The sequence below is a fragment of the Hippoglossus hippoglossus genome, chromosome 16 (assembly GCF_009819705.1).
Source record: "Hippoglossus hippoglossus isolate fHipHip1 chromosome 16, fHipHip1.pri, whole genome shotgun sequence".
In the NCBI taxonomy this organism is placed as follows: Eukaryota; Metazoa; Chordata; class Actinopteri; order Pleuronectiformes; family Pleuronectidae; genus Hippoglossus; species Hippoglossus hippoglossus.
In genome coordinates this window covers 19,152,326-19,177,692 of record NC_047166.1, presented here as the reverse complement: position 1 = coordinate 19,177,692, position 25,367 = coordinate 19,152,326, and the positions used below count along the sequence as shown (strand labels likewise).

General features: G+C 42.2%; 1 protein-coding gene across 1 annotated transcript in view; it reads left to right on the top strand.

Moving 5' to 3' along the window:
* The first annotated feature begins 3,878 nt into the window (after positions 1-3,878).
* LOC117777178 (TGF-beta receptor type-2-like) overlaps positions 3,879-25,367 on the top strand; it is a 31,684-nt gene continuing 10,195 nt past the window's right edge. The window contains exons 1-7 of the mRNA XM_034611777.1: positions 3,879-4,118; positions 13,289-13,433; positions 13,559-13,749; positions 21,966-22,255; positions 22,339-22,587; positions 22,737-22,850; positions 23,238-23,375. Of these exons, the coding sequence (XP_034467668.1) occupies positions 4,034-4,118; positions 13,289-13,433; positions 13,559-13,749; positions 21,966-22,255; positions 22,339-22,587; positions 22,737-22,850; positions 23,238-23,375 (1,212 nt within the window). The 5' untranslated portion in view covers positions 3,879-4,033. The remainder of the gene's footprint in view (positions 4,119-13,288; positions 13,434-13,558; positions 13,750-21,965; positions 22,256-22,338; positions 22,588-22,736; positions 22,851-23,237; positions 23,376-25,367) is intronic.

Below are 25,367 nucleotides of genomic sequence, written 5' to 3'. Positions count from 1 at the left end.
TTATTTTACATTTGAAAATGTGTGTCCTTCAATTTCTGAACAACAAAGGATCTAATGGATGGATTTTTATTTTACGTTGTTCTTTAAAATGTTAAGAAAAAACACCTATGTTGTTGTGACTTAAAGGTTGGTCCTCATCCTGACTTATCTTGATTAAAAAATAACCAGCTTGTGGCAGTTGAGCTATTGAACAACAGCGGACAACATGAATGATTTTTGATTGCAGAGGTCCCAAAACATGGCGTTCATGTTTATACATCTCTTTGATCCAAAGAAGAAAAACATGTACTATATGAAACAAAACGTTTTTTATAATATTCTTTCAATAGCGCGCTGAATCAAAATGACAGTTAAATGACTTAACTGGTTCCAAGTTTCCATTATTGCAAAACTCTCCTGGCACAGTCAGCGTCACACGATGCTCCAGAGAACTTGACACATGCTAAACATCAATAGCTTGTTATGACGAAGAATACTGTTGAGATTTGATGAGGCCGCTTTGCAGGTGTTAACCAACATGCTAACTTTGTAACTCACACAGCCTGTTAAATGTACAACTGCTAGTGTTATAGCTGGAGTTAATAGTGAACACACAAACACACACACACACACACACACACACACACACACACGCACGCACGCACGCTGGGCATCAATTAAATACTAACAACCACTTAATCTGGATCGTGAATGCAACACATGTGCACTCAGTGAGAAATGTATTATTATTATTATTATTATGGTTTAGAGGCCATGTATCTACATGTATAAGATATTTAGTGGCTTTTGTATGCAGCAAATGGAATAAAGGCTGGTCCAAACACAAACAGAAGGTTTGAGGGTCACATGGAGACTGCCTGTTATAAAAAGAACTATGTGTAAAGTGCTATTTTTATTTAGGAGAGCAGGGAGTATTTTAATACGACTTGGATGCAATAATGAGGAAGTAAACAACCCTGGATTTTGTTGTGTGTATCCACAGCTTTTTCCTCTTCCTCTCAGCCATAGAGCTCAACTGTTACGCTAAACCCACCTGTGAACCACACTGTTGCACTGGGTGACATGTTTTTTTTGACTCACATACACTGTCCTGCAGCCACAAATTCCCAGAGCCAAATGTGGTTTCAGCTGCAACTCAAAATACTCCACCCAAACTTTCCTCCTTTTTCTGATTTCCTGATCGAGGAACATGTTCTAACTAAAACTGTAAACATCCGTGGAATTTCTTAGGTGCTTTTATTTGAGTAAATGTAGGTACATACAGTGTTTGTGAGCAGATTTAAAATATAAAAAATATTCAATAGGATCAAAAACATAGTCAAAGCTCTATTGTCTTGTGCTGTATAAGTTAGTTTGTGTCGGCTACAGGCTTTATTAACAACAAGAAAAAACTCACATGTTAAAATGAGAAACTATTATGAAAACGGTCCATTGTAAATGTCCATTAGGATTTTGAGCAGCACTCAATGGATTTGATTTTAATGTGCCACACATGTGGTTCAGTCACACAACTCACGCTTGAGATGTTTATTGCAGGAACAGAACTTAGAGTTTGTAATCCAGGCTGCGACTTCATCACTTACCCAGATGAGACATTAATATAATGCGAAGTCATGAGCAAATATCTTTAACCCCCCGTCTCAGCCTGCAGGTGGATGCTGTGGTGGATGGGCTCAATCGACTGGGAGCTATACTGACGAGGGCAGCAGAGGCATTGACAAGCAAAGGGAGAGATGGGAAATCTTTGCAGTTTAAAGGTTCAGTGTGTAGAATTTAGTGACATCTACTGGTGAAGTTGCATGTTGCAGCTGAATAACCCTCACCTCACCCTCCCCTTCCAAAACATGACAGAGAACCTGTGGTAACCTTCAGTTGTCATAAAACCTCAAAAAGGTTTTTAGCTCGACTAGTTTGAACGACTGGAAAAAAAACATTGCGGATTCCGTGGAGAGGACCAGCTACCGATTTAAATATAAAGTATTTAAATATAAAGGCCAAATTGTAGGGTAAAGAAAACAACATTTCGTACAATTTAGATGAAACACTTAATTTTGTATTCAATTTCAATCTTACACATTGGACCTTTAAATATACCACATAATTGGAAGGGTGTGTATTATAGAGGATTGTGGAGAGTGAGGCAAGGCACATGCAGCGGCGCAGCTTGAGTTGGCTCGCGTCGCTCCATCTATCCACACTCATAGGACTAAAATGATGGACGTTACAGCTGTGTTTTACTTCCAATTTGACTTTATTCATTTCTTTGGAAAACTCCAAAATGTGCTGAAGGGTCAGTAATTAAACTATTCACTCATTCTGTGGAGAAAATAATGTTCAAACCTACGAAACCTTATTTAAAATTTTTCATCATAGAGACATCAAACACAAGCGACTACATTTCAGGTGCATATGTATGAAAGGATGCACAAGTCATCCAACAGCGCAGTGATCTAGCTTCAGTGAGGAGATTAGTAAATTAGCTGCTGCTGCCAGTGTCTGATTATTGAAGCTAATTCAGGTTAAATAAAAGGGGATAACTGAATGTTAAGGGTTAAATCTGTTGATGTATGGGTTCTGTTGTAAACTTGAAATTCCTGAAAGATCAGATCTTGGCAAGTGTTTTGAGTATTAATGATGCCGTGTAACAAAGCAGTGAAAACTATTTCGTCATGAAAGAATGACGACAGAAAATGAATGAATGATTAATACTAATCAGTAACTGATTATTCTGTAGTTGATAACAGTAGTTAGTGATAAGGTCACAGAAGCACTTCAAGTCCCTACTTGTAAACAAATCATTACTATTTACGACATGAAGCCAAAAATTGTTCATACTCAGATCCAAAATAAAACACTAGATCTGCCAGGTGGAACCCAAATCAAACTTTGACCCTCCGGGCCCCGAGCTGAAGGAGCTGGACTGCTGTTGAGGGGAGGGCTTGACGGGGGCTGTAAGACTCCAGAGAGTCTGAGTTTGTGGCTCAGTTCCAGTGTCAGTAGAGAGCAGCAAGTCCAGACACGCTGCGTCATATGACCAGACAGACAGGCTCAGTTTTATCATCCCTCTGTCACTGGACTCCGTTTCTGTGCTGCCATTGAAAAACAAGAACACTGCCAGCGATGCCACTCAGCAGTCTCAGAGCTCATCAGTCACACACATGTAATTGGAGATAAATAAAATAAAATGATCTGTGCCTCATTTCAAAGCTTCCATAATGTGATACATATTTAATGAGAATATAACAATGGAACAGCCACATGGTGAATGTTACTTTTATCAACCATAAATCAAATGGCTGCTTGGGCTGTGGATAGCTGTAACAGTTAATTATAAATGTTGGGGTTCACGTTTCAGTGTGTATGTTGTCAGCTCCTGGCCCACACAGGCTGCACTCTGGGTCTATATGGTGGTGTGAGTTGTAACAACAGAACTCTCTGTATTTGATGTTAACTCACACAATCTGTGAATGTGCATTAGACGTCCAAGTGAGTTTTATTTGTTGTAAACAAGTATTGGTAACGTGTATCAGAGTTACTGATGCACCCATCCCTGGTCTCCCTGCAGTCTGGAACTCTTAGGTATAAGCCTTCACTTCAGTGGAGCTGCTGGCAACATTTTGCAGCCCTGAGTTTATGTAAATGTATACAGAGGTGTTTACTGTTCGGATTTCCACTATTTGGAAAGGTAACACACACACACACACACACACACACACACACACACACACACACACACACACACACACACACACACACACACACACACACACACACACACACACACACACACACACACAGGGAGAGAGAGGGCGCGAGAGAGGGAGAGAGAGAGACCTCCCTCCCCCGGTTTCCTGACATAGCAGAGCGTGTGTGCGTAAAGTATGTGTATGTGTGGGTTCAGCAGTGAGCCTCCAGCTGCTGAGCGGAGTGGAGCGCACGGCGCAGCGCACACACCACACCCGTTCCTCCCCCGGGCTCTCAGAACCGTTACATTGAATCTGAATGACAGTGTCTGGACGCAGGACGCAGGAAGATGGAGGGACAGCGCAGTTTTCTATCTTTACGCGGAGCTTTATCTGTCTTCTTCCTTGCTGCGCTGCTGGAGACCGGGGCTGCTGGTGAGTTACGCATATCCTGAACTCTAACAACACTCCGCCGTGACCTCACCACGGCTAATGTCAGCCTAAGTGTATTTAACAACAAACCCAGTCTCTGTAGTTTTACGCAGCACGTGAAACATTCCTTCTGGCGCGTTACGCATGGATCTCCTGAGAACCGAGGCGCAACAGGTGACTCAGAGCAGACTGACACATGCTCTGTTATGCTCACTCCTGGCCGCTCCTATACAGCAAAGTATGGAGCCTTGTTTCAAACAGCACATGTGTGGTTTAAACATTACATGACTTACATGATAAATAATTTGTTCGTAACAGAAAGACCTGTCAGTGTTCCCTGGAATCTGATCATGGTTTATAGAAGTTTTTTAACAGTGAGGCTGAATAACATTTCTGGTGTTTATCTCAAAGCGGACATCCGATTTTGGTATTCAGTGCAAGATAAATGCCTTGTGACATATTGTTGTATGAGCCTTACACTTCAGTCAGTCAATCAATCAATCAATTTTTATATAGCCCATATTCACAAATCACAATTTGTCTCATCGATCCTAACAAGGTGCAACATCCTCTGCCCTTAACCCTCAACAGGGGTGAGGAGAAACTACCAAAATCTCTTTAAACAGGTTATTAAACTGAACCTCAGAGAGAGCCACATGTGAGGGATCCCTGCTGAATGGACAGAAGTGTAAAAGATGCTGCTGGAGCAGAGCTCTTCAATAAAACAACAGTATCTACAGCATTCATAAGAAAAGACAGTGTCTAACATAAATGGAGAGGTGTATCAATGTTTAAAGTCTTTATACAAAAGAAAAAGTCTGACAGAGATGAAGGGAGCAGTAATGACAACTGTAATGATAGAGGTATAGTGAGTAGGCGCATTATGGTCAACATTATCAAACATTATCCAATTGGAATATTAAACTGTGGGAATACCCCTTTAATGCCTGAAAAAAATATTAAAAATAAAATTCTAAAATATATAAATTTATTTGACACTATCTTTCTGTATTCTTCAGCAGATTTGTGGTCCTGGCTTTTTTTTCAAGTTAATTTACTAAAGCTACATGATGTTTCATGTTCATGTTTTATGAAATATTCAAACCCAGTCATGAATCGTTCAATCTAAAGGAGACATTCTACATCTACTGTGCATCATTTTATACACATTTTCCAGACATTTAGACAAACACATTTGTTATCTTTGATTGAATTGATCACCACTTCGGTTTAGAGTTAAACTCTGGGGTTTTAAACAATGCACTGCTGCGCAGCACGAGTTGTTACTGAATTATTTATTCCTCAGTTCCTGTATGATGCTACTGTTGGGGATAACGCTTTTAAGCTTTATCATAAGTTATTTGCATGGTTGTAGTTCTACATTGAACCCTGCTGTAACCTAAACCGTGGGTTAAAGGGGACATTGTATGCCCATTTTACCACAAGTTGATATGGTTCCTTGGGGTCTTAATGAAATGTCTGTAACATACTTTGGTCAAAATACCACAAGGATCATTTAAAACAGCACCCTTTTTACCCTGTATAAAACAGCCCTCCACAGAGTGACCTGTTTTGAGTGCCTGTTCCTTTAAATGCTAATGAGCCAGCTCCCCCCTCCCCCCTCTCCCCCCATGATTTTAAACAATATAAATTACATATTTTATATGATATAAATTATCAAATATGTATTCCCCTTCTGTTGTCCTGGAGTTTTAATTTTCCCAATCACATAATTAAATGTCCCCCTCTGCCCATCCACTACAAGCACACAAGCAGACAGACAGAGAGAGAAAGAGAGGGGTGTGGGGGGGGGGGGCTATGAAGACCATCATTTACCCCCGAACCCCGACATTCAACGGGTACAACAACAAGCGGAGAAAGCAGAATCGCGGGCTGACCTTATATATACAGTCTATGGGGCTGACCAGCGCGGAGAAATGCACGTCCCGTGTGAACAGCCAGGCGGCTGCGCGCTTGAGAACGGCGCTGCGCTTCCTCGCAGCGGCGCTTCCGCGTCCGGTGTACCCCGGCGTAACGAGTGGGGGGGCTCTGTGTGTTTGTGCCAGTGTTACAGTAGCGCTGAACACTGCAGAAGTCTTCCACACTGCTGGCTGTGTGGCGTTGACTCAAATTCCAGCTCACGCATGGGAGAGCGAGCGGTCGCGCCGAGCAACTGCTGCAGCCTCCCAGTCCCAACGATCCAGACAAATGCCACATGTGAGTGAATTGCGGGCTGACCAGCGCGGAGAATGCAGAGTGCCTTGTTACGACACAAAACCCAGGAAGCTCAATCGAGTCACTCAAGCATGACGTTTCTGACTTAGAGGAACTATAACAAAACGCGCGAGTGTTTTTTTCCCAGAGTTTTTGGGTTGGTAGACATGCCAGATACCCACATTAACCTGTAGAAGCACTAACAAAGTGGAATTTGCATGCTATGTCCCCTTTAAGACTTGACTCCATCTGTCATACTGTTACACCTCCCATTTGACAGGTGGGTAGATCGGATACCACCTTCAGATTCAAACTTGCTTTAGATGTGGAAACTCATGTTGTGTGTTGGCACTCGTCTCCTTCCCTTCTCCCTCCTCCTTCCTCTTCTTATTCTACCCTTCTCTCCGCTGTTTGTTCCTGCCCCCCCCCCCCCCCCCCCCCCCACAGAGGGGCCTATTTTGAACCTGGAAATCCCACATACCAGAAGGACTGTGTGGTCATGCTGCATTGTATGTGTCACAAATAGACACACATGCAACACACAGACACACCACACACACACTTAAAGACATAGAGACTTTCACCCACATGCCCCATTCTCCTCCATCAATACACATTGTAGAGAGCACCTCAGGCTGGAGGAGGCTGCTCACTCTACCAGGACCAGAGCAGCTTGACGTTTTGGACAGCAGGGCCTGAATTTGTTGTTTCTATCTTTTCTTTCTTTTTTTACTTTCCTCATGTTTCCTTTCCAGGGAATCTTCATCTTGTCAGGGCAGAGGCCACCGTGTGCTTGTGCAGGTCCTAATCCTTGTGCTTAGCCAAGACGGTGCCAGGACAAAAGTTGTTCTGAGGATGAAAACTTTAAATGATGGCTGAAAGGGAAAAAACAGTGAGAGGACTTTGACTTTGAATAGCTACATGCCTTTGTTTTGCTACAGGGGAATTGTGATTCACTGACTTAGGGCTGCTGCACACAAGAGGATTTTCAACTCTTGACTGATTTTAAAAATGTGGGAGACCACAGACATAATGACAGATTAAATCAGTTTTTAATCCTATAATTGTCATGAACACATACACTGGAGGATTTGGCCACAACGTCAGACCACGCACTTGCCGCTTGTAGGAAAAAAATTCACAGTGGCCATTCCAGAGACTTGAAATCTCACAGAATCTTGCCATATCTTCTTCTTCCTCTTCAGTTCTTTATGGCAGTTGGCAAACAACTTTTAGGCACATTACCACCACCTTCTGAACTGGTGTGTAGCATTCGTGGGATTAAACGTGTCTAAAGAAGAAAAACAAACATGGATGAGGACCGAGGTCGTGTGCTCTGTTTCGCAATAAAAAAAACAAAAAAACATGGGTGAAGTCATGGCTGAGAAGGCGTAGCTATAGATTTTGCAGCGCGAGCTGGAGTTGAGTTGGTTTTTAGTCACAGCTGTACAAGTACGCAACATCCGGTTGGGGACGCTTCCCGGTCAGCTCGTGTGTTTCTTTCCGAGCCGATTTGAGATCGGTGAGGCTCAGACTCAATCGGTAGCATTAAGATTATTTTGTAAAAAAAAAAAACACACTTCAGGATTATTTGGTTAGATATTCGGCACAGAGTAGCCTCCAGTTTGGAACGCCCCTGCGATTGTTAGAGGGGGTAAAACAGGTCTAAAATCATCCTGATTATCCTCTTGTGTGAAGCAGCCTTAAATCAAATTTCATTATGTATTTATTTTACTGTAAATTAGATTAGATGTCAGTTTGTTGATGAGCCCTTATAACTTTGTGATGTGTGTGTGGGCCCCGTGCAGTCCTGCAAATCCCGGATTCCTACTTTGTTAACATGGTCTTTACTGGGATCAGTGAAGTGAAGTGAAGAGAAGAGAAGAGGTTGTTCACCTTAACCACTCTGAGGTGCCTCCCTTGGATTTTTCACCATATTAGTCAACTTCCCCTTTTGCGACTCACTTCGCTGCATCTCCGGGTCAAAGAGAGGAAGGAGGGATGGAGGATGGAACCTGAGAAAGTCAAAGGAGGAGGATAGAGACGGGAGGAATGAGAGGATTAGGGCCAAGACTGAGCGAGGTGGATTAAGACGGAGTTAGAAAATCAGGAGGATAACTTTCAGGAGCAGAGGCAGAGAGATCAACCTCCTGCTGTGGCAGTTATGTGGCCCTGTGCTGCCTCTCTCCAGTTGTCTCCCCTTGTTTCAGTGATCAAAAAGGATTCTTACTTTCAATGTAGTGTCTATGTTGCATTGCTTCAGAAAAGTGTCATCTATTGCAGGGTTTTTACAGCCTAATTTGGAGGAATCTTAGCTTCACATCGGAAATTATGCTTATTAAACTTTAAATATACTATACTTTTAAAAATGCAGACACATGGATTTAAAAACTCAACCTCCTGTGTTTAATGACACTATGTGTTATATGTATCTGGTGTGTAGATTTTTCATTTTTTCCATTCACATTTGAGCAGTGTGGAGCAGTCTTTCCTGCATGTTGGTGATAAATTAGAGTCAAGTTTCCTGTCTGTCCTTCTGCCCACTGTGAGCTCACATCCTCCATGGTTTGGAAAGAGGAAAGGGGGGAAGAGAGGAGGAGGGGGCAGGACATAGAGAGGGATATTTGCGCTGATGGGAAGGGTGTCTTCAGTTTCAGTGCTGATAATGCAAAGTTTTGCTTCCCAGAAGTTGCGAAAATATTGGTTAGGTTTGGAATTTGCATTGCCTGTACGCATTTGTGTTGGACCAAGGAGATTTACTGTTATTTGGGTTCTGTTACGGAGGATGGGATCAAATAATGATATTTTGAATGTTTTTTTGGGGATATGCGAGGAATAGTTTTGCATTTTGAGGAAAGACTATTCATGTTCTTGCAATGACAGATAGTTAACAACATTGATGTTACGTATGAATCAACGTCCTATCAATAGTTTGCGCTATTTGCTGGATGTAGGCTAGTCTGAGCTTTGTATCTGAGCTTCTAATTTTCTTTGTCATATCAGAAAATCAGATATTTGGGCTATTTGGAGGATTTTATTGGAGTTTTATCCACCATTAATCATCTCAGTCTAGACACTGCACCTTTTCTTGTGCAACCATTCAAACATTGGTATTTATCGAGGTTATCCATTGGTTGTTGTGCCAGTTGGCAACAGGTCACGGTAGCGTGATTTCACCTCTGCAGCAACAGCAGCAGAAAGAAATATCAAATTTCAATTATAGCCCCTTCAGGAGCCATCATGAGTAGAGTTAATGACAGTCCACACTTTCCTGTGACGCACACAGGTCACTGCTGTTTTCATACAGTAATTTCTCCTCATGGACCATCAGCAGGAAAAAGTGCAGCAGTAATAAAAGAGAAAGTCAAAGTGCTTTAGCATCTGGAACAATGACCCACATACCACCGCAGACCTGAGTGCACAGTTACCTCTGACTTTGTGAACCGGCACAATATGCCCAAACTTCAAAGTGAAGTAGGTTGTAAAGCTGCGGCCTCTAAGATCAACAGCACTGTTATTTTATCATAAATCCAGAAAATTCAACTGGCATTTTTGGAGTGATGTTTTCTTTTGGCGAGGCAGTCAAACTTAACTGCACTGCAGCGATTTATAAATTGTCCTACGACACCTACAAACCAGTGACATGCTACTTAATGGCATTTCTGGGAGCCTGAAATCTGAAATGAAATATATGAATTGACTTTTAGGGAACATAGGATTTTGCTTTTTTACCATGAATATAATCAGACTCAAGTCTATTTAATTTTTTTCATTTTGTACTCATGCTGCTCATTCAGATTCCTTCGGTCTCTTTGGCACTTTGCTGCACTAAATCAAAAGGTCTGATTTGTCATTTGTGGGTTTCAGCTTTCTGCTTATTCGCACTCACTCCTGCCCCTTAGACTCAGTGTGACAGAATGGGTTTTGAAAGCACACTCCAGTAACCGGGCTTCCTGTTAAATGAATAACCTGGCCTATGCAGACTATGCACACACACCCATATAAACACACACTGTAGCAGGGAGGATGAGTTTGATGACATGTAGGGAGGGTAATGAAGATTCATGCATGTTAAACATGATGTCCTCCCCCAGTTGGGTTTCACAGGTCAGGTCTGCAGACGTGCTTCTCTGTCAGTTGATTTAAGGATAACACAGACTGCACTGCTAGTAGTTGTTTTGTCTAGGTCTTGGATTTATCTTGTGTTGCCTGCTGTTTGTAAGAGAGAGGCCACTTTCATCATGGTGAAGTGGTGTCTGTTAGGCTGCTTTCTAACATGATCCTGTGGACATTCTCCGGCGGGGGGGGGCGGCTGCATGTGTGAAACACAAATGTCCAAGTGAGAGCCTCCGGACTTTCTGCGGACTTTCTCCGGCCAGCTGATTAAGATAAAGTCTGCAGAATGTCAGCAGGAGCAGACGTGACAACAGCAGGAGATCCTCCACAGGATTCACCCCGAGCGAGTGGGGGTATTGATGACGGTTCTAACACGCGACAGACGCAAACATGAAACATACGAAAATAATCATTTATCATGATTTGGTGCTTTACTTATTTCATTTTTCTTCAGGCTCTTATCCTGTTTCATTCAACTACAAAAACACATGTCATTCACTCGTGCAGGGGAGGGATCTGGATGGGCGGGCGAGTGTTTGTGATGTAAATGTGTGAGTTTCTCTCTTTTGGTGAGAGAGAGAGAGAGCCACTGGAAAGAACAAGTGAAGCAAAACACCAAAGGGAGCCTCATGCCATCAGCTAAAAATATTATGCGACAAAATGTACTTAATATTCAAAATAAAGTCATTTACCATGACATGGTCACAGTACGAGTATATTCCACATATCAACCAACTCTATTACAGACTGTAAGTGAGAGTTAAAATGACAGTAGCTTGTTCTGTAGTATTCAGTGAATTATTGCATTAAGCTAAAGTCCAGGTTTGGTCAACACATGATCCAGAACCTGTCCATGATATCCAACCCAACAAGTTGCAGTAACTTAGTGAGATCTAGGCTTAAACTTTGTTGCTGTGGCTCAGGAGGTGGATTCCACTAATCAGAAGGTCGGAGGTTTCATCCCCGGCTCCACTAAATGCCACATTTTATCTGACAGCTGTGTGTATAGGGGATGTATGATAGACACGGTATGAATTTGTGTGGTCATTAATTCTAGTGAATACTAGTGAAGGAGGCTTTGTTTGTCTGCGCCACCCTTAACAAAAACATACATCACTAAGGCATTTTTAACCTCTGTAAACTTTACAATTAAACAAGCTTATGTGTTTTTTTAACCCAGCCCTCTCCTCAGCTTGGAGCAGTGGGTTGGAGGCGTAGGCGGCTCAAGTCAATCTAATAAGAATGAGGAGATAAGATTTTACTGATTATGAGTCAGCACAGGTAGCACGCAATCCATTTAACCACATGTAATACTTTCCAACTTGCCAGAGTGATGAGATCAAACCGCGCGACTCTACCCCAAGACCGATTGTGCTTTCATTATGAAGTGTAAATGAAGACATGGTTGCAAGTAGCTGTTGATCGCAGCTAGAACCTGTTGGACATAACAACAACTTCCACTCAATGAGGTCATGTTAAGTCACTGCCATTTCTAAGTCTGAGCCTTTAGCTGTGTCTCAATTCAGGGGCCACATACTTCGGAGTATGATTGCAATTGACATTGGCTGCATCTTTGATCGGCCGAGTGGACCGCGTCGGCAGAACTGAAATGAGACGGTCTACTCTTCTTATTGCATGAACAGCTTGGCCCCCGCCCATACAGCCGTCGCCCAGCAACAGAGCTACGGACGAAAACGTTCTTCATTCGGTCAAAAACATTGAAAATATTATTTTTGAACATGTGTACCATTAGCTGTTTAGATGAGTACTTCCATTTATACTGACGTCGTCGCCTCGCTTTTTGCCGCCATTACCTCTTTGGGGAAAAAAAGTAGATTTTTTTTATTTCACAGATTTCTCCGTTCCTCTCTTACCCTTCAGAAATTCTGCAGCATTAACAGATCAGTGATGCATAAATGAATTTATAAAAAATTCCATTGTCTTTATGACTCATTTCAAACTGACATGAATCTGCAGTGGTTTAATCTTTTGATGTGACTTTCGATGAAGGCTGCGTATTGATTCTTTTCTGGTTGTCTGTCTGGCTGGTGCAGCGTGGTCTTGGCCTGTTTTCATTTGGCTCCATGGTTTTCCTCAGGCCCCATCCAGCACATTGAGGTGGTTGATTCAGACTCATGCAGTGCAGCCTGATGGAGGTGTCAGCCTGGTTGTGGTTGTCTGTGTTGACAGTTCTTTTAGCTCCTGACCTGGTTGAATTCAGGCAGCTGATGCTTTCATGCAGTCCCAACCAATCTATGTAGTTTAACGTATACATCTGGCTCTGACATGTAAAGCTGAGAAAACAAATATTTTTACACCAACAACAAATCACTGAATATAAACACTACAGATGTGTAACCTACTCAGCTCGCTTGAACTGCTGTAAAGGAAAATTAAATGAAATAAAAATATAATGAAATACAATAATGAATGACCTTATAAAATATCTTGGTAAAATATATGGGGAATAAAAAGAATTTCAACCTGGTTTTAACAATTTGCAATGCATGGAGCATTCCTAAGATCATCAGGCACTTGGTTCCAGTGCTGTGCTTCATTGTGACTCAAAGCTTCTTCTCCATGTTTAGATTTGACCCTGAGCACCACCAGCAGATCTGAGGGGTCTCACAGGTTTCTGATGATAATGATGCTTTAAGTCTCAATTCAGTCAATAAATGTATTTAATTTGTTGCATCATTTACTGATTAGTTAACCAACACTTTTCTGCATCAGGTCAGATTCGATATTTGAGAAAAGTGGTATTAGGGATTGTTTGGTTTTCAGTGTGATAACTGTCCTGACATGAAACCAACCTGACGGATACTTCTGTGTGTGTCCTGCAGGTATGCCGCCTTTTTACCCCTTGAGTCAGCTCTGTAAGTTCTGTGATGTGGAGCTGTCTGTGTGTAGTGGAACAGGGACCTGCATGTCCAACTGCTCCATCACGGCCATCTGCACAGAAACCAACGAGGTCTGTGTCGCTATCTGGTAGGTACCTGCAAATACAGCTGCAAATGACCGTCTCTTAAATGTAATAGATTAGATAAATGATCAGCTCTTGATGGAGACACTGTTAAATGAGGACATTTCTGCTCTGTCTTTGTCGCTAAAAGGAAGAAGAACGACACAGGCTTCACTATCGAAACTCTCTGCCACAATCCTTCCAAGCCGCTGTATGGCGTTATGCTGGATGACTACAACAGCTCCACCTGTGTGATGAAGGAGAAGAACACAACGAGTGGGATGGCTCACTTTTGCTCCTGTACTGACGAAGAGTGTAACGACAAGCTGTTATTTTCCCCTAGTGAGTAGTTACATCCTGTAATGAGATTAAAGCTGGAATCATCAATACACAGGGGGTGTGGAAAATATTCAGATGGATGGAAATGCCATTTAACATAAAGCTCCGCCTAATCAATTATAAAATCACTAGATCTTATCATGGAATTTGATAATACGAATCACACACACACACACACACACACACACACACACACACACACACACACACACACACACACACACACACACACACACACACACACACACACACACACACACACACACACACACACACACACAATGTTTGCCTCTTCATTCAGCTACTCTGAATGTATTCAATACACATGTTTAAGCGTTTCATTATGGTTGCTACAGTCTTGTGGAATGACCGTAGAGTGCACCGTCATCTCAAGAGGAAGTGCAGTGGAAACTGTGTATTTGGATCACACGTAAACAACGTTCGGGGAATCCTCAGTGTGGTCGCACACGCTCAGCTGGTTCTGCCGTGTGTGTGTGTGTGTGTGTGTGTTTGGCTGCTGTCCTCCATGGTGCTGAGAAAAAAAAACTGTGTGTCTGTCTCGGCCTGCAAATGCGTGTGTGTGGGTGTATGTGTGTGTAGGCCAGCCACACTGGAGAGCTCAGACATATGGTTTCCTGTCTGTGTTTAACTTGAATCAGAAACATCTCCAGCACATGGTGAACAGGCCCTCAAGACACAGAATGCCACAGTGGTGACTGACAGTGAATTCAGTGGACTGTTAGTCACTTCCTCTGTTACAGCATTAGTAAAGCAGATAGGATACCTCCTGTTCAAACTAAACCCTAACACTCTATCTGCTGTGTATATCTACTGCAAATAATATGGGAGGTTGATGGGAGGCCCAGTGTTGAAACAGACAATCCTTAAATTGAATGAGCTTTTTTTGCTCTCGGGTGAAAAACCTCAGGTGGGGCCTCCTCGTGTCTGTTGCATGAAGTACAGTTTCTACAGCACACTATCCACAGCAGTGTATTATTTTATTGGGGAAGAAATTGAATATGTCTTGCGGAATATAACAGCGAAACAATAAAAAGTGACAGTGTATTGTAGAACTGTTTGAGGAGAACTCGCTAATGACTAAGGAACATTTGTGAAGTAGCTCCGGAGCCTTGAGACAGGACAAGAGAACAGCCAATTCCAAACAGTCAGGTTCAGAATGAATGGGTACTGCACAAGTTCATTCAAAGCACAGATCCATTTTCACTGACATCAACTATCTGTAAGAGCACAGTGCATGAATAAGCTCTAAAATTGAAGCATCAACACTCACTCTTTTTCCTTTGCTACCCGTTACAGTTGGTTGTCATTTTTAGATCTGCTCTTGTTTGCCTGACGTTCTCATGGGGATGTAACTGTCCAATAGGATGCAAACACCTACATGTAACATAGAGACTGACAACTATTCTAGCCATTCATGGATGTGCTGTTAGAATGGGTGACGCAAGTAGAGGGAGATATACTGGGATGCTGTGGGAGACATCTTCAGACTTGGGGGTGACAATTGCTCATGTTACTCTGTTAGTGTTTGTATATTGTCTCACCTTCTGGTCTCCTTGATGCATACAGTCTACATTAAAATCTTCTGCATAAGACATCGGCTGCTGCCTGAGTTCTCCTTTCACCAGCTTCCAGTAAACTTCCATAACAATGACCAGCTCTGTTAGGCAGGTTCTTCTATCCACTGCACACAGTTTGGAAACAAGCTGGAATTTTGAGTGGTGGTCTGTAGCTGATGCCGTCTGTCGCCGTCTGTTAATCTTGTTGCCGTTCCTTACAGTTATTAATTAGCCTGGGACAACCAGGAAAAGCACTCCATACTAAATTCAGGAGGTTCGTTCAAGGATGTGGACAGTAGTTTGTATAAATCATAACCTGTGTCATCCTGTACTCCCCCCTCCACACACACACACACACACACACACACACACACACACACACACACACACACACACACACACACACACACACACACACACACACACACACACACACACACACACACACACACACACACACACACACACACACACACACACACACACCTGAGGAAAAGGGTTGTGATTCCTTCCTCCCATTGAGGTCACATGTAGAAGGAAGTCCTCGTCTGTTTTTTGGAGCACTGCCAGAGCTTAGCCTCACATTGTCTTCCTCCTGCATTACATTCTCATGACGTGCTTGTAATACGGTTTGTGCATGGGGAGTTATGAATCCTGGTGTGTGTGTCTGTGCAGCCAAAAGTATGGAAAATGTCACTATGAGGCAGTTAACACTTACCAGCTTATGTTGGACCAATCAGGGAGAAGTTTATAATTTAATGAAATGTGTGCTGTGATCAGATGATTAAATAGTAAATTGGAGTTGCTTTTTATCAAAGCTGCTCATTGGTCAAACAGCTGTTTCCAGTTGAGAGATAAGATTAGAGAGAACAAATTATTTAATCTCTCTCAACCAGTGTTGCCTTGCTAATCAATCATGCACATGCCATAGGTGGTAGATATAACTATATAAGGTTTTGAAGTTGATGCATGATGCCAAATGAAGGCTAATGTTGCTCTATATGTGCTGGGTGTGTAAATACAAGAAAAAGTAGTTTACATGTTGCGCTGCCCCCAAGTGGCCAACAAATTAATGAATGCAAGTTAAAGATGATACCCAACAGAGAATGTGATCTATCTCTCCGAGCCCCAGGCAGTGGTGGTAGTTTTGTTCGCAGGCAGCATGATGGTGCATTGGTTAGTTAGAACCTGACAATTATCCGAGGCCTCTCTGTGTGGAGTTTGCATGTCCTGTGTCTGTGTGGGTCTTCTCCTGGTGCTGTGGCTTCCTCCCACTGTCCAAAGTCATGCAGTTTAGGTTAATTGTAGACTTTAAATTGCCCGTTGGTGAATGTGAGTGTGAATGGTTGTTGTCTCTGTATGTCAGTCCTGTGATGGGCTGGCTACCTGTCCAGGGTTTACCCTGCCTCATCCAATTTCAGCGGGGAATTGTCTCAGCCCTCCTGGTTGGTTAGTCAGATGGATGGATAGATGCGTGGATTGTGGTTTTGTTTGCTAGTGAAAGGTATGTGAAGTAGTAGGCCGACATTGTCATCATTTTTCAAGACAGTGTGTTAACTCAGTGACAGCGAGTCCCAATTGTATTCTTCATTGATATAAATCATTTCGAACAAATCATATTTACTCAATGTTGGTTTTATTTTTCTCATTTTATTCACCATTAAAGGTTCAGTGTGTAGAATTTAGTGACATCTAGTGGTGAAGTTGCATGTTGCAGCTGAATACCCCTCACCTCACCCTCCCTTTCCAAACATGAAAAAGAACCTGTGGTAGAGAGGACCCGCTCCTGATGTAAAGGCTCATTATAGGGTAAAGAAAACAACAATTAGTACAGTTTAGATAATTACACACGAGTGAAAACATCACTATAGGATTAGTTCTTATTCAATTTCTGCCATTAGATCCCCTTCACGTAAATCTGACACACTGGACAGGTGGCACATTATCCACTGTGGTGTAGAATTGATGGATTCAATCCCAATCAATTTAAGATGACATAAATGGCTCCTGATGCACATAGTGCTACTGCAACAATATTGGTTGAAATGATCATAACTGAACATCATAACTAACTCTAGCTCGGGTTTCTTGTTCATTCAGCATGGACAGTAGTTTTAAAGTGTAAATACAATACTGGAAAACTCCCATTTTAACATGTTTTTTTCTAAACTAGTAAAGTTTTACTAATGTTGACTTTTTGACTTCAGCCAGCGTATCAAGGTCAAATCTCATCGACGATTATCCCTCTCACTGAGAGACACAGCAGACGTTTCTACTCAAGATCCCGTAAAGATGATTTGCAGCAGACTAACGTCGCCTCTGACAGTGTCACTGCAACATGTGTTTTGTAGCTTATGAACTAGTTTCAATGAGAAGGGAGGCATTGGTAGTAAATACTGCCTTGTTGTAGTCACATGCTGATGTTATAAGTGTTGTATTTAGGGCTGTGCGGTGGTGAAAGTCAGTTTTACGTGCTTGGAGGCACACTATGTGAGGAATGAAACAACAGTAGAACTTATTCATTTCTGACACGAATTCCTTGACTCACACAGTCTGTGTTTTTGCACAGATGTCACCTGATCTCGTGGGTTATTTTGACATCCCTCTTGATGAATAAAATGTTCCTCATGAAAGGAAGTGGGGATTTTTAATGCCAAGGGATGTTTCTATTTTGATGGTAAAGACAAAAAGAAAAGATATAAAAATATGAAGAGTGGAAAATTAATTAGAATGACTTCTCGACGCAGCCTGCAAAGGGGAAGAGGAGATGAAGATGGATATGGAATAATAAAGGAAAAAAATGGCTCTGTGCGTCTTCCAAGATCAGTTTTTTATTCTTATATTTTACAGTTCCCCCTTAACTGTGAAATCTTGGCTTGTCATCAGGGAGTATATCATTCATTCTGTCACACAGCAGACTGCTTCATAGAGATATGACTCAAGCCGGACAATTTAAAGCTGCAGAAATATAGCAGGAAAAGAAGAAGGGCAGCTTTAAAAAAAAGAAGCAGATGGAGTGATAGGAACAGAGCAACAGAGAGATGATGGAGGGAGAGAACGCAGACCTGCAGAATTATGAGCCATATTCATGAAGCCGTCGGGTTGCAGAGGCCGCACTGTTACCATAACAGTAAATAGTGAGCATGCCGGATTTTTCTTCACTTCACCATAATACGATACCAGCCTGGGTGGCTGGTTATTTTATATACATTTTGGACATAACTGGATTTTTCTTAAATATGTGGATTTAGTAAGGTAACAAAATTCATGTAATGCAAAAATAACCTTTAAAAAAAGTTTGTTCTCTTTTGGGCACCGAGTAGAGGTTTGAGTTATATTTCTTGTAGATAGCTCAATAAACTACAATCACAAAATCTATGACGCACATCGTAGGTCTGCTGGAAGTGTGCTTCTACCTCCTCTGTGTTTATAATGCCACCCATCACCTGTTTCAAACATGAACTCATGTCTGGCTCTGTCATTTTCCAAGGAAAATGCTGTAGTTCCTCTAATGTCACAACAAAACACTGAGAAATGAGCAACTAATTAGAGCATTAAAGACGTGAGTCAGAGACGGCAGCATTTGAAACCTTACCATTCACATCCTGAAACACACACACACGCTCCCTCTACTATTCCAAATGATGTGTCAAACTTCATTGAACACTGCATGAGAGCACTCTGGCATCATGTTTGGAAAAGGCAACAATAGTCTCATTACCAGTTTGTTTTGGCACTGTGGCTTTGCCAGCGTGTTACCTCAACTACACACTCCAGTCGTAGCAAGAGGACAGCAAGGAAACAAACCTAAAACCTCCAAAACCTCCGAGCAATTTTCAAATCCTTAAAGCATACACACTTGTACAGGCGCATGGAATGTGAGAAGTACCGTCTGACTGTCTGGAGGTCTTATTTCACAACCCACTTTACTACCAGACTCTTGAAGTTGTGTCAAGTCTAAAAATATGCACGTGTGTTTGTGTCCAGAGCGTTCTGATTCATTGTATCCGCAGCTCTGCCCTGAGCAATTTTAGAAAGATTTACTACTTTACAATGACAAAATTACAACCACAAAATGGAGATATTATTCATCTTGCTGAGAGTGTCTTTTATCTTGCTTCACAGTACATCCAGCTACATGATGGATTCAAAGGCAATCACTTCTATAAAGAGAAGTTTAATATTGATATATATTATAATAATCTGGCAGTTGAGGTGTCAGACGCATAAAGTCAAAATACTTGTAGTTACAAATATCAGCCACAGCACGTAGCAGAATTATTGGCATAACTTATATATGGTCTTTACTGTTTAACACAGCCGTTTTGTTTTTGCTGTCTAGGTTCCACGGTGTGTTAGGAGGAAATTCACTTTTTTCTTTAGAAGTTGAAGTCATGTGCAAATCTTCTCTCGCTCTTTACCAGACGTTTTAATTTGATTTTGCATTCCAACACTGTTACTTAATAATGTATTCAAGCACACGGTTTGACTTTTATATTCATTTCAGTGCTCAGTCATTAGCTCTATGTGTGTATATGACTCTGAAATGCTAAATAGATGTAGGCTGGTGCAACTTCTTCAGTGGTCAGTCCTTGGTTTGATTCCAGCGTGCCAAAGTGGCAGCTTCACTCAGGAGGGTATTGTTCCCCTGAGAGACTGAGTGAGACTCTTTTAAACGGCGCCCTGACCAGAGCAGACCAGGACGGGCTGGACCAAGCCAAGGCAGACAGGCTCTCGACTGTTTTCTGTGCCCTGAGGGTTGGCTTGCGTTCTGTCAGGGTTGGCAGTCACAGTCAGAGGAGGTAGTTAATGCTGGAGTTCAGGGTTCTCTTGGGGGGGGGGTGCATTGAGCTACTCCAGGGAGGGCATTGATGTCCAGAGGAGAGTATGGAGTGAAAATAATTTATGGATTGAGTTATGTACAGATTCTTCCCCAATTAATGACTGATAAAAAATATTGGGGTTCGGGCCTTTTGAGCTTTTTCGGTTTCTGAAGTGGAGCATGCTAGAAAATATTTTAAAAACCAGTACTATCTCATTAAGCTTTGAGGGCAGCTCTAGCTACTGGTAGTGACCACTGTGGTGATGGAAAAGACAATATTTACAGTAGTCTGTGGAGCAGGGGAGAGCATGAGAGGAAATGACTGAGGAGGTTGCTGCTGCTGCATGCAGCACCCAAGACACACACTCACACACACACACTCACACACACACACACACATTAGACTGTCTGCTAAAGACCTGCCTTTACTCCACTGCCATCCCTTTTATTTAGTTGTCTGTGGGATGATAGGATGTTGCTCGGTTATGCTGGTTGTGGGTGCTGAGTAAAACAGGTAAAAGTGGAATTCAGACACTTTTGATTACAGTCTACCAGCGTATTATATAACAAAGGTTTTTATTGTCAGTGGCTTGGTTTGCCACTTCCGTGCTAGATTCAAATTGCCCTCATATGTAGGTAGAGGGATTCACAGCAAACAGGGAAGCATGTAATCAATTGTCAGTGTCTACATCTCTGTATATGCATCTATATCTCTTAAACACAATCAGAGCAATATCAAGTTACAGCTCACATAAACCAAACACGTCCATCTGCTGCCAGGTCATAAAACTGTGCTTTTATTCTGCAGTTCTGTATTTGTCAATAAGGTGAGCACTAAAACGTGAGCACTCGTTAAAGACATGGTCATTCTGTGCATTTTTGACAGCTGATTGGTTTTGAATGTTGCACAGAGTATTGGAAGAGTCAGGGGCCACAATGAGCTGTTGGCTACAACAAGGTGAACACCTCCAACATTTCAGTTACCCACACTATGTGCAGAAGGAAATCCAATCCCATGGCATAATAGAAAAAAATCCACTTACTTTTTTAGTAAAATATCATAGTATTATATACATTTATTTGGCTAAACTGTAAACAGATACATCAGCTGCTCCTCTTTTGTATTTCTGACCATGGAGCTGCTCAGTTTGTGTTGCTGAAGCATTCAATTCATTGTTACTACTAACTTGTTTTCGTGCTGTCAGTTTATCTGTGGTGCCGCCTCAGGTGAGCCCACACATTTGTAACCAGGCAGCTTCATGGTACAAAGACGACAAACAGCATCACCTTTGATCAGTACGTCTATGGTGTAGAACCCAAAATACTTGCTGCTCCTCAGATGATCTGGTGTCGTGATGTTCTGCTCAGGACGGCTTTATTTCTGAGCGTCCACCATTTTTATAGCAAAACTACGAAAAGCATTACTTGCTTACTTTACTGACAGGTCAGGAGGGGATGCAATAGGTCTAGCCGACAGTGATCGCCCTCTGCTGGGAGACAAAGATATCTCAGACCGTCTGATTATTTTTAATTTGAACGGTTTATTACAGGTTGAATACCAATTTACCCCCAACAACCCACCTTAGTTTCAGAGGCAGAGAAATCCCTCCCACATTCAGGCACCTTGTCCCCAACCCTAAAAAAATGTAACAGCAAACAATCCTGACTCCTCTTTTCAATGTTTACTGCAGTCTACACGTACTGCATTGTGAATCTCTTCATAGCAGACCCTTATGATTCTTATTCCTCAAGCAGCACCTGGTCAAATATATGTTCTCTTCGCATTTTTACTCATCTCCATCTTCTATTCTCTTTTCCAGTTGTGGATCCAACTCCAGAGGATACGTTAGTGTCTGTGATCCTTGTGAGCCTGCTGCCCCTGCTGGTGATGGGGATCATTTTTGCAGGAATGATCTACTGGTACCGAACCTACCGTAAACGCATGCTCAACCAAGAATGGGAGAGTAACAATAAGAAGCGCAAGCGAAGGCTGGACTGCAGCGACGCCTGTGCCATTATGATGGATGATGACAGGTCAGACAGCAGCTCGACCCATGCCAACAACCTGAACCACAACACTGAGCCGCTGCCCATAGAGCTGGATGCGCTGGTATACAAACTTATTTCACTTGTTTAGTGAACCTATTCTGCACTTTGCCATTCTGACTAAAATGATAACTTCTCCCTGGCTAGGTTGGCAAAGGTCGCTTTGCTCAGGTATTCAAGGCGAAGCTGAAGCAGACAACCTCAGATCAGTTTGAAACTGTGGCGGTGAAGATTTTCCCCTATGAGGAGTACGCTTCCTGGAAGAACGAGAAGGACATTTTCTCCAACACAGACCTCAGGCACGAGAACATCCTCCACTTCCTGACAGCGGAGGAGAAGAAGGTGGAGAAGCAGTACTGGATCATCACTGCGTTCCACCCCAGAGGAAATCTACAGGTGAGACCACCACTGTCAGGTTACCCAGCATTAAAGACTCCTTGTTGAAATATAGTCATTTTGTCATTGATATCTTTCAGATGTTTCAGACTTAATGTGTTGGAGATTGTCTGTTCATTCTCTCCTTTCATTCTCTGCCCCCCCCCCAGGAGTATCTAACACATCATGTGATCAGCTGGGAGGAGCTGCAGGTTTTGGGCAGCTCTATTGCTCGGGGTGTTGCCCATCTCCACAGTGACCGCCTCGCCTGTGGACGCCCTAAGGTAGCATACTGTGAATTAATATAAATCTCATGATAGTTGAAGGAATTTCTAAATTGTGTGCACACATGTCCAAAATGTAAGGTTAATAGAAATATGATTGTTAGATTTGGATGGTTTTCACTGCAAACAAAATTTTTGTCCGACGGTGGTGCTAGAGAACAGGTCAGGGGGTCTCACAATAAATATTTATAACTAATTTCATTGAAAGGAGACCTTGTCATAGAAGATATTGTTCATTATAAAATGTGTAATGAGTTAAAATACCTATCTATTTGTTCACAAGTGTAAACTCTATTTACTCTTTAGATTTTTCCCATTTATCCTTTAATTGTCTACTTAAAAGCTTTGATTTTGAGATTGACACCCATATTTTGATTGTGCCTGAAGGTGCCCATCATCCACCGTGATCTGAAGAGCTCCAACATCCTGGTGAAGAATGACCTGACGTGCTGCTTGTGTGACTTTGGCCTGGGACTCTGCCTGGACAGCAGCCTGACTGTGGATGACCTCGCCAACAGTGGACAGGTCAGATTTCATCTTTGTATTGTGACGAAACATTGTTCTTTTTTTAAAGACTTTAACACCAGAGGCTGATTTGAAAGAGGACACTGTATGTCAGTAATGTGACATAGTGATCTAGTGGTTAGCACTGTCGCCTCACGGCATGATTGGTCGGTTAAAATCCCAGTTCATCCAGGGCCGTTTGTGTCACGTATGCATGTCCTCCCCTTGTCTGTGTGGGTTTCTTCTGGGTTCTTCCTCTCACAGTTCAAAGACGTGCAAATTGTTATAAATTGGAGACTCTAAATTGATCATAAGCGTGAATTTTAGCATGAATGGTTGTTTGTCTCTGTATGTCGACCCTTCAGCACACTGGTGTCCTATTCAGGGTGTACACTGCCTTTTGCCCAATGTCAGATGGAATTGGCTCCACCTCCACCATGACCCTCAAAGGGTAAGCAATATGGATAATGGATGGATGGATTGATTATCAGGAAGAAACCTCCAAAAGAGCCAGAAATCACATCTGCCTGAAACTGTTAAAGTGACCTGCAGTAACTGAGCCGTAACAAGTAAAGACCGGCTGCTGCCGCACCACCACTGCTGCAAAAAGAGCTTTTCACTTTGTGGCAAACTTCAATGCCACAGGACTGTCCCACACACAGCCAGAGACAAACATGGTGCTTTTCAGCATACTTTATTAAATCAACACAAAACCCTAAACTTAAAGTACCAGCACTTCCTGCTGGTTTCTTGGCTCTGCTCAGTGTCTGTGTCCGTGACTCTTGTGTCTCAGCTCTGAGTGTCTCCTGAGGCAGCGCCGCTGCTGCCTTTTAAAGCTGAGGATCAATCAGCTAACAGCGCTCACCTGCGCTGATGGATCCTCTGGTGCAGGTGAAGGAGCTCTCCCAGCTCCTTGGTGAAGCTCGACTCAACACGCAGAATCCCAAACTGGAGAACCAGTTGTCTTTGTCATGAACATGCTGCATTAAATACATTCTGAAATACATTTGTTTTAAAAAAAAAAGTATTTAATGAATGCATTGCATGTCCAAATTGCAACAAATTAAACACTGCCCCTCAATGGGCCCTAAGCAATACACATTACAAGTATCAGGCCTATCAAATGAAAGATATGAGAGCCACAGACAGACAGAAAGACAGAGATTTCTGGAAGTATTAGATAGTCAGATATAACTTTATTATATCTGACTATGGTATTGTTAATACCAATGCAATAATGGTAAGAGCCATTTTACTGTTAGAGACAGCTTATTCAGCTTAGTCAGGGAATGGGGCCTCACCAAAGGTTACAAGAAAAATCTGAAGGGCCACAAACTAATTGAGAGAGGAAAAAGGGAACCATAGGGTTTAATCTGTAACGGTGTATTTGTTTGTTTTGAACAGTGCACATTAATCAGTGTTGACATTAGCAAAATCACAGCGCTTTAATGTTAAATGTTTAATGTCAAATATTGATCTTAAATTTAAAAGGAAACATTAAAAGCAACTGTATTTAAATCACTATAGATTCAAGTTGTGGGCTCAATCTAAAGCTGTAAAAAAACATATGTTATGGAGCAGAAGATAGTTGTCTGCTGTAATGGTACCTCTGTTTACCCCCAACAGCTTTGGTTTAAGGTGAGATCTGATTTGTGCTTATTTGTTTTGCCTCCTTCTATACATCTCCCTCTGTGTGTTCATGTGTTTTGTGATGGACTATAGCTCTTTGCTGACAGAACACATGTGACCTAGACAGACAATCAATCATGACATAAAGAGAGACGTGAGGTTTTGTTGTGCACATGCAACCTCCTGGCGGCAGCTCCCAGCTCATTCTTGGTCTGTCAGTGGGAATTTGTCCGTGTTGTTTATGATTCACTAGCTAGAAATGCGGCAGCTGTAGGTAAGAATTCGCTAACACGCATCATGCAGAGCGGAACACTCGGCTCCTGTTCTAAGCGATTCATTCAAATGTTCACATCATGATCCCTGATTGTCATTATGTGTTCCATT